General features: G+C 38.1%; 1 protein-coding gene across 1 annotated transcript in view; it reads left to right on the forward strand.

Annotated features, from left to right (window-relative positions):
- The window catches only part of plcxd3 (phosphatidylinositol-specific phospholipase C, X domain containing 3), a 31,814-nt gene extending 25,536 nt beyond the window's left edge, over positions 1 to 6,278 (forward strand). Inside the window, exons 4-6 of the mRNA XM_037680338.1 lie at positions 1,633 to 1,808; positions 2,887 to 2,988; positions 5,824 to 6,278. Coding sequence (XP_037536266.1) covers positions 1,633 to 1,808; positions 2,887 to 2,988; positions 5,824 to 5,983 — 438 coding nt within the window. The 3' untranslated portion in view covers positions 5,984 to 6,278. The remainder of the gene's footprint in view (positions 1 to 1,632; positions 1,809 to 2,886; positions 2,989 to 5,823) is intronic.
- Positions 6,279 to 12,853: the final 6,575 nt, after the last annotated feature.

The raw sequence follows: 12,853 nt of genomic DNA on the forward strand, positions 1-12,853 counted from the left end.
CCCCCCCCCCCCCCCCCCCCCCAAAAAAGTGAAAAACCGCTAAGTAGGAATGCTATATTTATTTTATTATTTATAAGTATTTTAAGGCTTTAGAAACTCTTCCTACTTTCTTGCAATGTTCTGAACTCTTAAATCTATGTCATTTTAACAACATGTGTATATGTACTGTACAGTACTTCAACATTTTACTCACCAGCTCTGCAGAACACAACAGCTCGGTTCTGGTCCAGCTCGGTTCCAGTTCGGCAGACCTACCGTGCAGTGACGAAGCCCACAATGTTCTAAACTCTTAAACCTATGTAATTTGAAGCACCGCTGAGCACCAAGACGCTTTTAGAGAGAGACGGACCTTCAGAGAGTCAGCACAAAACCACAAAATGGTCCAGATCGAGTCTAAATCCGGATGAAAAAGTCCCGGTGAGCTCTGGAGAAAACACCGGACCTCCAAGCAACGCATCCCCGCTCGAGAGGCCTCATGGTCCAGCAAGCAGCACTCAGATTGACCGATGAGGTTGGAAGTCCGGTTCTGGCCCAATTCCCGGTCGGTTCCGTACGGCTCGCTGCATTCACTGAGCGCCGAAGTCACTATGAATAAGGACCAAATTTTTTCGGATCACATCAAAACTTCCTTCCATTTCAGCAGAAAGCAACGGCTGGAAGCACTATTGACTTCTGGGAAATGTAGTCATTTTGAGTGGTGATACAGTGTAGGCTTATTGAGAGAAAACTACAAATGGGCGGCACCGGTCTGAAGTTTGTTTTTTTTATTAACTTTTTACAGTATCCCGTACTGTCCCAATCATGTGCATAATATTAAAGTTGTCAATCTTGTGTCGTGTACAATTTTTTTTCTCGTGTACAATCTTACTTTGAAAAACCACAAAAGAGCGAGGCTGCAAAACTTGAATTGCAAAGTAGTGAGGGACTGCATATACATTGTTGTGTCAGTTGAAATTGATTAGCTGTGGTGGCCATACTGAATTAGGTTAACTCCAGAAGTCAGTCAGTTGTAGATGTACATAAAGGGATAGTTTTAGGAGAATCTCATTCAAATCTCTCCAGTGGTTCATGAGAAAAATTCATAACAGACACATAAAAAAACAGACATGGGCAATTACATGATCGCCTGGTTTAAAAACATTAAATACTCATGTTTTACAGCATTAAGCACAAAAATGTATGATTTATTTAGATTAATTTCCAACTGTCATTCTGATGGAACATGTATGTTTTCATTATAAGACACTCAAACTTTGCACAACCGTTGTCCTCATGCTTTTAGATGTACAGCATTGGTACTGTTTTCTTATTAAACTTCATTTTAGCTGTTTCTTTGTGGACATCAAACATTTCTTGTTTGTGTTTTAGAAGTTTTCAAGAAAACTTATTGTGCAGAAAGTGGTTTGAAACGTTAACTCTTATCTCCTGCATACAAATAAACAGAAGCATAAACACAAAAACCAAAACGTGTGAATAGCTCAGCGCTTAATTTAGCTAACCATCGTCTCAGAATAATCCCTCTGCTGAATTTTGTAGATATCATCTGCCTGGTTGAGTAGTTTTTCTTTCACACAGCAGCACATTTTATTTCTCACCACATACTGTAACTCGTCGCTCTCTGGCCTCACTCAGGCCACTTTGAAGTATCTGTGGGAGAAGGAGTACCAGGTGCTTGTTTTCTACCACCACCCCATGGCGCTGGAGGTGCCCTTCCTCTGGCCAGGTCAGATGATGCCAGCTCCGTGGGCCAATACCACCGACCCAGAGAAGCTGCTTCAGTTCCTGCAGGCATCTGTAACTGATCGCAGGTTTGTTGGGAGACATTTTGTTTTCTCCTATCATATTATCATAAATAATTTATTTCTTGTTTGTAAAATTGTCAAGGTTTATATTTGTTCCCTTATTTTTTGGGGGCCATAATTGGAGTTTAAGGTGTTGTATCAAACCTTTTTGTTTACTGTAAAATAATGGCCACCCCTTGTTCTTTGTAGTTTATAAGCTTACTGCTACAAGTTTGAGATAGTTCAGATGAAGTAACTGTAATTTATTGTATGAAAACATTTATTTTTAAAAGCCTAGCATTTTTTTTTTAAAGGAATGCAGATCTAAGATCATCTTATGTGGAGAAATAGATTTATAACCATTTTGGCCTAACCTTGAACATAAAGCTCTGTGCAATTATTTGCTCTATCACAAGGCATCACTCTTAAAATGTGTTGTGGATGACTGTCAGCTACTACCACATCAAATTTAAGGGCAACGTTTGTAAAACTGACTGAGCTTTAGGTATTTTTGAGATGGCTAATGTTAATTAGCTGTAGTGGCCATCTTTAAAAAGACTGAAAACGTTAATCAGCTGTAGATGCGCATCCAAAGATTAGTTTCTAAGACTGTCCCCAAATCCTGTTCAGTGGTTCATGAGCTATTTTGCTGATAAAATGTTCACTCCAATAGTTAAAGCTAAAGATTTAGGTAAAGATCAAACTTGGAGTATATGTTTTGAATACCTCTTAGCTTAAACTACACACAATTTTAGCTCAGGATCTGTAAAAATGGACTTACTTGTGGTTATTTATGTGTATTCTAAGGCTCATTTGTTCATAAAATGTTTTGGGAACAGACAGGCAAAAACTTTATCAGCCAATTTCCCCTTTTGACGTGATAATAAGCAAAATTATATAAAAAAAAAAAACTTCTGATAAAAGAAAAAAGTAGGTATGAATTCAAGTGTTCTCATGTGCATTTTGATTTAATCAATTCAAAAAAAGTCATTCTTTTGTATGCTGGAAAACTGTGCAAAAAAGGATTTCACATCAATTTTTAAATCACACAATAAGAGCAAAAAAAAAAAAAAAAAGAAGTAAAATTCTGACCTGTTCCTTGCAGGAGGAAGGGGACATTCTTCGTCTCCCAGGTGGTTCTGACGCCAAAGGCGAGCACTGTCATGAAGGGTGTGGCCAGCGGACTGAGGGAGACAATCACAGAAAGGTGCATTCTCCTGATAGAAACAAAATACACTTTTTGTAATGCTCACATGCCATTTACCACCCAAAATGCAAATATTCTAGGATTAACATCTACAATGGTGCCCACTGGCACGTTAAGACCAAAATTTTTGTAACACCTCAGTTGAACAAGGCCTCCAAAATGACATTTTTGCACAATCACCCCCAAAAATAATGAGTGTGTGCATGTGTAGCTGCTCACTTAAAAACGCTCCTGCTGCTGTGGCATTTAATACCTTTTTCAAGATGCATGCTGGTTGCTACAGGTGCCTCCAGGCATTGGCACTGACCTCGTTTAGAAGGTGTCCTCATTCATGTGTCCTCTGTGTTGCAAGATTTTTTTTTTAAATTCCAGATTTACCCTCAACTTTATCTGTTGCACTCACTCTTAATATCACCAGTTCATTAAAAGCCTCGGCGGCAAAACCATCAATTTTCCAGGCATGAATTATTCATTTGATAATTCCACTATCAGCCATTCTCATCAAGTGTTCAGCTACTTTGATGCAGGCATTCTTAAAAGTTCCCAGCCTTCATTTAGCCACACAAACTGGCAGTTGTGGGACCGGGCAAGCATGAAGGGGAGAAAACCGCAAGAATGTCATTCATGTGAAACCAGGCATCTGCAGGGATGATGCTCTTTCTTCCCTGCTGCTCTCCTCACATGAGCGTGTCCAGTGAGTGTTAAGTGTGTCCTTCTTGCAGCCACACAGCAGCTGTAAAAAAGACACAGCCAGACATCACATGCTGCGTCACAGAGATGTTTTATCACAGCGTGCCCATCTCTGTGTTCAACCAGTCAACCATGAATCATCCTGTCTTCTGTCCTCTTTCAACCCCAATTCTGATAGAATTGGAACATTCTAAAAAAAAAAAAAAAAAAAAAAAATCCTTTTTTACTCACAATGGGATCAAGTAAAATATCAAACGTTTACAAAGAAATGGTACCATTCAAAATAAAATCAGTTAACTTAGAATAAGGAGATCGGCTGCTGGGGTGTTTTGAGAGGGGGTGTTGTCTCGTTCTTGTCCGATGTGGGATATCAGCTGTTAATCAGACCTGGATCTGCTTTGTTTGATTTTTCATTTCATGATGTGCCAAATGTTTTCAGTTGCTGAGAGGGTTGAGAGCTTCAGGCTCAGGTTCAGCACTTACACTCTTCTATTACAAAGGCATGCTCTTGTAATGGATGCAGTATGCTGCATTGTCTTGCTGAAATATGCAATGCATTCCCTGAAAATGATGTCATCTGGAGCAGATTATGACTTGTACATACATTTCTGCATTGATGTGTAAAGTGCCCATGTCATGGTCAGTAATGCACCCCCATACCATCAGAGAGGCAGGCTTTTAAACTGTGTGCTTATAACTGACTGGATGGTCCCTCTCTTCTTTATTATGGAATATTTGGAAGTATTTTTTCCACAGACATCTTCAGACGTTAATTTTTATGCCCACAGAACAGTTTTCCACTTTGCATCAGACTATTTCGAATGAGCTTTGGCTCAGAGAAGACGGCAGCTTTCTCAGATGGTGTTCACATATGCTTTCTTTGCATGATACAGCTTTAACCTGCATTTATAGATATCACAGCAAACTGTATTAACAGATAGGAATTTGTGAAAGTTCTTGAGCCCTTCAGGTCTGTAACAGAATCAGACTTGTTTTTAATGCAGAGCTACCTGAGGGCCTGGAGGTCAGTGTTGACTTTTGGCCTTCTCTGCACACAGAGGGTTCTCCAGATTCTTGGAAGATATTTTATAAATTGTAGGTGATGGGATATCCAAAGTCTTCTCAATTTTCTGTTGAAGAACATAGTTCTAAAATTGTTTTACTATCATATTTTTCTGACTATAAGGCGCACTTGAAATCCTTTAGTTTTCTCAAAAATCAACAGTGAGCCTTATAATCAGGTGCACTTTATGCATTAATTCTGGTTGTACTTACTGACGTCGAACCGATTTTATGTGGTTATTGTGAATGAGTTGAATAAAGTTTGACTTATCTGACTGTTATTTTGCTTACTGCGCCTTATGTATGAAAACAGACCCGTTCGTTGATATTGTGCCTTATAGTCAGAAAAATACGGTATTTGTAGACACATTTTTTTCACAGACTGGCGAACCCATGCCCATCTTTGCTGCTGAAAGTTTCAACCTATCTCAATGCTCTTTTTGAATCTTCATCCTCTTACTGGCCTGTTGTTAATTAGGCTACTATATTATATGGGGCAAAGGGCAGGCCCCGGAGGCCATTTATCACCAGCAAACTGTTTTTTTCCACTCTGGGAGTGAGCTGTTTGTGGGATTCAGTTTGGTTTGGTGAGCTCCTCAGACTGAAGAAGTCCTTCAGATGATGGATGAAACATCTCAGCAGCAAAAGAAACCATCCAGATGACTGACTGAACATTGTTGGATTTATACCTAGATTAATAAGCATGAACGTTTATGTTAATTAAGCTAAATTGTTGCTCTTCCAGCTTTTTTTTATTCATACCACTCATTTTTACAACTTTTTTTTGTTCCTGTTTCATCTTGTTTGATTCATGGTGCTGCCTAAAATTCAAAATTATCCTATTTAAAAACAGTATAAATTCATCGTTTAAGCATTTGATTTATTTACTTTGTTCTATTGTGCACAAAATATTGGTTTCTGCATTTTTTTTCTAATCATTGTACTTTGTTTTTAATTTGCATTTTACACAATGACACAACCTTCTCAGAAATGTTAAAAAAAAAATAAAAAAAATAAAATCCACCTTTGTACTTTTCCCACAAATCTGACGTTTTGTGTTTGTGATTCCTTGCTTCATCGCAGGGCATTACCCGGCATGATGCAGTGGATCAGATCACAACGACCCGGGGAGAGCGGCATCAACATCATCACAGCAGATTTTGTCGAACTAGGAGAATTCATCAGCGCTGTCATCAGTCTTAACTATCACCACCTGGATGAAGACGACGACGACGCGACCTGAGAGCCCACAGCGGGGCGTCGGAGAGCGCAGGAGACGCCACAGTAGGCGGAGTGGTCGGGTCTGGGCTCTCACCCTTTTTCTCTTTGGCATTTATTTCAGAAAGGAAGCCACACACTTCCTTTCACTTTATTTAGGGCTATAGAGGACTGAGAGGGGTTGAGAAGAGATATGACGACGTTAGGTTGGAGCACTATGAGAATGAGGTTTGTCCTGTTTTGGGGGTATAAAAACTTTTCTTGTTCTCATTTCCTGCTGTAAAAATACCTGCTTTCCCCACTAATCAAATGCACTGTTCAAACACAGATTAGGGCTTAATAACGCTCTATAATTGTACCTTTACTCAAGTCTTAATATTATAGTGATAGTAACAGTCTATTCAAGGATGTTTAAATAAATACTGTATGTGTAATTGAAATTATTGGCTCTTGTATGTAGCTTGCTTTTCTGTGTCTGGTTTAGAAAACCAGTTCAAATAGTCTTATTTTTATGTCCTTTTCAAACAATATGCATCCCCGGTCAGATCCCTGCAGGTGTTTTTTCCCCTTTCTTTAAACGCCTCCATCAGCTTGAATGCAGTGTGTGTTTAAAATGTGTTGTCGCGATGTGTTTGTTACACCCTCAGTTTTTATCTCCTATTGGCTTTTTACTCAGTAATGGCCTCAACTGAAGTCGGATTGCATTTATCAGGCAGTCCTATATGAAAGTGTGGACTGATTGATTTGAAGCATTGATTCACCGATTCAAAACCACAAAAGGAAGAGAGAGAGCAAGAGTGCAGCTTGGCTAGCTGTTGGAAAAGCACCAATCATGTTGTTACATATATTCTATTTGTGTGCTCTCTTCACAATAATTGTCACATTTATGGCGCAATGAAAAACACAAGAAAAGCATCAGCTCTCACTATAGGAAATGCACTACATGCAGCCAGCCATTTCTAATGGTTATTACGAAGCATTCATTGTACTATGTGCTGGTTTCTGAGTCGTGACAGCAAAGTGTGAAAATATATTATATTTGGGCACATGACTGTAACCATTTCACAGTCTCTCTCCTTTGCTGGTAGCTTGCCCTCTCAGTGTTTGGGCTTGATGCAGCGATTCTGAGTCATCATGAGATGCATTGTGGTGGTGTTGTGTCTTTTATAATAACAGGTGACAAAACTTCTTAATTTTCGTCATCTGTTAAAAGATAATGGGTCAGGGAGTGTAAATGTCACTAATAAATGTACAGATATAATCTAACTGTAGCTCTTTCATGGAGATTACATGTTTCGATATCCCTGAATTTATCTTGTGGAACTGCTGGCACAGCACAATTCTACACTAGTTTTGATTTTGGTGCTTTTATTTTATACATTTTGTGTGTATATTTTGTGATCTTAAAGCGTAGTAAAATAGCTCTTGGAAAAACGGGAGAAAAGATTCTGCTTTTTATTCAGGAAACAGAATTTCGTATCTGTTAAGTATTCCCACTCCTTCAATTAATTTGGCATTTTCTGTAGATTGTATTCTGCCAGGACGTTGTTGTCAAGTTTAGTACTGTGAAGCCAAAATAAAAATAAAAATATTATAAATAATGCCAGCTCACTGAGTTGGTAAATGTGTGTTTTGTGAGTAACTGTCGTTTCTAATAGTCTCCCTGAGTGACTGAGATTAAGCCTGAAAGTCATATTTGTATTATAAGCTTCAACGCTTCCACCTCTGTGTGGTCCATGCCATGTTTTTTTTTATTGTGGAGCGTTTCTACATTCTGGAATAGCAAATGTCACTGCCAACAATATGTGAATTCAGTTCTAACTACAAGTCGTTCACATTTATATAACTTAAGTGAGCTGCCGAACAGCTCTCGTTTTTCAAACACGTGTGCTCTTCACTTTTGTGCATGAGAAAAAGTTTTTATAAATACTGATTGCTGTACATCAATAGGATCCATTGCCGTTTTTGCATATTGCCCTGACCAGCATGTTAATGTAAAATTAAGATGTTCCTTCCCTTTAAAACAAAAAAATAAATAAAAACACAGCAAAAACGTAGATTTATTTTTTAAGTGTTGCACTACTACATCCCACTCTAAACCACTTAAATATGAAGGTTGCAAATTGTGTTGTGTCCTACCTGGTCCAAGCTGTTTGTCATTGCCCTTGTTTTCTGATGTGATGAGTCTTTCGCTGTTGTAAAACCCTGAATCATTTTGCTCAAATTAAAGTGACTGTTTTAAGTGGAAAAAGGTCCATCCAATAAAGCTTCTTTGCCTTTGAGTTGAAGTGTTATTGTATGAACAGATGTTGAGTGGTGATTGGCGATTAGTTTCTTGACTGTGACTTGTACAAGAACACCCACTTCGAATGTTATCAGCCATTAAATTTCCGTTATTAGTTGTTATCATCACCATAGGTTTCCTTCAGCCTGTACCTCCTAGTGGGCTCAGTAGTTTATCAGATAATTATAAGGTTGGGGTTATATCTGAACAGAATTATAGTACTTTATATATTGCTATACTGTATATGAATTGACCAGCAAATCGCTCATATCAAACAAACAAAAAACAACAAATCCTCATACCGAATTAAAGCCAAATCTGGAATTCATTTGAAGTAAATCCTTGATATCCAGCTTAAAAGTATTAGGTAAATTTTAAATAAAGGTTTTAAATAAAGATTAAAACAAAGCTTCCATTTTTAGATGCGGGCGAAGCTGCATATTATCAGCCATAAGAACATACCTTTAAACCTAGGAGGTACAGTCTTAAGACAACCTATGGGGATGATGACAACTGATAACAGTCATTTAATGGGCTGATAACATTCTAAGCAGCTTACAAGAAGGTTTTAAAAAGGCATATTTTTAGATTTTGTACAGATTTTCAGAACTTGATCTAGCCTACAAGAATGTAGCGCAGTGTCAGTGCATAGAAAAGAGCATGGGCAGCAGCACCTGGGTAATAACCTTCTTGCATGAATAATAATGTTTTGCTTGAATAATGGAGCAATGCAAAATTCAAAAAATAGCATTTGCATGAACCAGCTATAAAACCTTTGATATTGAAATTAATTAAAAATAGTCCACATACGTGCTTGAACTAGCCATCAATTTTATAAAAATTATTCTTTGTTTTCCAAACTGAGGTTGTTCAAATCTATCTACAACTGGCATGATTAATAATTGTTCATACTTTCACAGATCCCCACTTAAAAATATTTGAATTCTACCTTTAAAAGGAAACTCGCTGCTATGAGCAATTAGCAGGGTTCTTCCCTCGAAGCCACTCGGTTGAGATGTGTTAACAGAGATAAACTCACACTAAAGCAGGATGAGTATCACGTTCTTTGTTGGCACATTTCACAGGAGGTGAGCGAAACAGCTGCACTTTAATTGATCACAAAATAGGAAGGTTCTTAAAAACCTTGTTTTTTTGTATTTATTCCATCAAGTCACTGCAGGTCTTTTATAAAGCTGAACTAATAAGAAAAGTATTAAAAAAAAATCACTAATCCAGAGAATGGGTTCCACACAAATGATCGTTTGTAGAAGGAATAACGTGTGGCTGAGAGTGTGTGCACATTAGTGTCTGTCACGCACACAGCAGTGAAGAGGAGGTAAAGGTGTGGGAGGCAGAGATGGATGATGGCATTCAGACGGTTTAAAGAGGGGCAGTGATGAGATGTGCACTTTTATGAAAGTTTGGAGAGTGTGCAGGAGGAGGAGGAGTGATTTTACCAGCACTTCTGTTCTACTCTGAAGGCACGTGTGTACAAGATGACAACTGAATTGCCAACAATGGGTTAAATTTTGCTTTTGCCATAAAGGCCTTTAAAACGTACTGTAAGTTATAATGAAGATGTACACAAAATAACAATAGATCAAAATGACAAATGTCAAAGGGAAAGCTGGCAATATGAAACAAATGGTCAAAGAAAAGGAGACAGAGCATTTACTTATTACTTTATCACCAAAAGATCCACAAGTCAGAAGAAGCCCGTGATCACTCACGCCCCTTTTAACCTCTGAAAATGTCCCAGTCTGAGCTTCGACTGCAGAATTAAACATACTTTTTGTCTCTTTTCTGTTTCTGTTTGAGGAATGGTCCCTTATTTTGACCCCATGTAAAGACACTCGTTTCTCAAGCTGCATTTCAGTTCTGATCATCAAAAATGTTTGGTATATTCACTGCAAGCTTGTGAATGCAGCTCTTTTAGTACATACACTGCATTTTACTGCTGCATAATTCATCCATCCATTATCTACTCGCTTCACATTTCAATTCAGTTTATTTATATAGCGCCAAGTCACAACAGAAGTCATCTCAGGGCACTGAACAGAAACAGACATATTAATAAAAAGTAAGTTAATAACATTAATTATCAGAGGAGCAGAAAAGTTTAACTTTATCGCAGACTCTCATCTTGAGCAAGCATGAAGGTGACAGTGGAACGGAAAAACTCGCTCATGAGGAAGAAACCTCCAGCAGAACCAGGCTCAGGACAATCTGCTTCTACCGGCTAAGGAAAATGTGTGATTTACTTAAAAGTAATTCAACTTATTTAATTTAAGTGTGTGAATACGTATTGGCAATAAAAGTACAGTTTACTGATGTACTCTAAATGAACAGAAATTTAAAGGCCTAACGCTCCTGGACGGAAGGCATATCATCATATAATGAGCGATAAAAATAAATAATGATTGCTTTCTGAGCGTTTCATTAAAATCTGTCCAGTATTTCATTTGATATTTTGCTAACAGACAGACACAGTTGACTCTAATAGTTAAAATGAGTTGCCAGATTGTTGAAGAAGACTGGTTGGAATGATCTGAACAAATCAGATGAGGTTAAGTCAGAAGAAGATTGAATGCCAGGTCAAAGCTTATGCTCAATAATCCAGGTAAAAAAATCCAACAACGTTCTGTCAGGTCATTTGGATGGTTTCGTTCTTTGTTGAGACATTTTGTCCTTCATCCAAAGGACTTCATCAGTCCGAGGACCCACAACAGCCATTTTCTCACCAGTAAACTGGTTGGCCCACTATGTGAGTGTGCTGTTCCTCGGACTGATGAAGTCCTTTGGATGAAGGGTGAAACGTCTCAACAACAAAAAAAAAGAAACGTCCAGGTGACCTGCCTTAACTTTGCTGGACTGAATGACAGACTCTCTTAAATGTAGAATGATGACATAAATATCGGTCTAAAAAAACTGTTAACAACTTATTAGTGTTAAAATTGTACAGATTATCAGACCAAAGTAACAAAACTGATATAAACTTAAACATCATTGCAATATTACCGTTTTGCACATTGAATTTAAAGTGTGTGTGAATGAGACAAATTCTCCTTGCTGATGAACAAATCCATTTATGAAGACATAAGGGTGCACAAACAGCAGCTGAAAGTCTTCTGTCTGAGCTGGACACTGTCAGGCCACACTTCCAGGCAGATGGCGGACAAAGATGATCCTCTGAATATCATCAGGCCACAGAGGCGGAACTAATGGAGGGCTCGCTCTGGTGGCCTCCTGTCTGAACTGTTAGATGTGCTCTTCTAGCCTGAGGAGCTGGGAATTGACTTGCTGTTGTACAGTTGCTGAGTCATTTAGCAGTGGGTGAAATTTTCAGAAACAAGAAAACTCATTTTTGCATTCGTTATCTCAGTCGGTGCGGAAAATGTGATGCATGACTTCAATTGTGATTGTCAGAAATTTGCATTGTGACTAGAGGTGACAGCATGCATAGATGAATGGTTTCCTCTGTTTAGATGATTTTGAAACATCTCTTTTCTGCATTGTTATCAGTATTTGACAGGCATAGAGACTATCCCAATACAAAATAAAATTTTCCACATCTATCATGTATTTTCTTTGTTTGCTCATTGGAATAACAAGTGCAGTTTATTTTACTGGAAAGTTGGTGCATTGACAAAAAAAAAGACCTTAAATGGGATTTTCTTTCAGCCAGCTGTCAAAAGTGATAGGCAGCAATATTTGGCCCATGTTTGTGTGATTGTGTGTGTTTGTTTGTGTATACTAGAAGTAAAATATCTCGTGAATCACAGGACAGGTTTTAATGAAACTCAGAAAGTCACTGCATGTGCATCTACAACAAATTAACGTGTGGTCAACCCCAAATAAAGATGCTCACTGTAGCTAATCAACATTAGCCAACACAAAAATTACTTTAACTTTGTTAGTTTACAATTTTTGAGTTAAATGTGGTGCGACAGTAGCTCAGAGTCGTCCTCGACACATTCTCTGAGTGTATCGTCCAACATCTTACAATACTGCATGAGGCCGTGCATTATGTCATTTATGTGGTTTGACCAAAACAGCTACATCACTGACATTTCTCCATCCATCCATCCATCCATCCATCCATCCATCCATCCATCCATCCATCCATCCATCCATCCATCCATCCATCCATCCATCCATCCATCCATCCATCCATCCATCCATCCATCCATCCATCCATCCATCCATCCGTAGATGAACAGATGCTGGGATATATTCATCATTTAACACGGATTCCTCATTTTTCTGGACTGAATAAAACGTGCATTGAATTTAAGGAAATGCAAACGTGAGACGTCATTTATATTTGACCCATCAAAATGAATGCGGTCATTTATTTACAGAATCAAATTTAACATCAAACATTTACATTAATTTGGCAAATTATGAAAATAACAACATAGCAATCAATCAGGAAAAATCAAACGGCCATGATTTTTCCGTTGCTGCACCACAGACATTTTATGAAAACTGTACAATTATGATCTTTTACCCACATGAATGTGGGTGAGCATTTTACACAGACATTTCTAAAATATCTGGAAGAATTTCTACTTGATAGAAAAGTTTAGAGATGAAAGAAGTTTAGAGGGA

The sequence above is a fragment of the Nematolebias whitei genome, chromosome 8 (assembly GCF_014905685.2).
Source record: "Nematolebias whitei isolate Nwh7 chromosome 8, NemWhi1, whole genome shotgun sequence".
Lineage (NCBI taxonomy): Eukaryota > Metazoa > Chordata > Actinopteri > Cyprinodontiformes > Rivulidae > Nematolebias > Nematolebias whitei.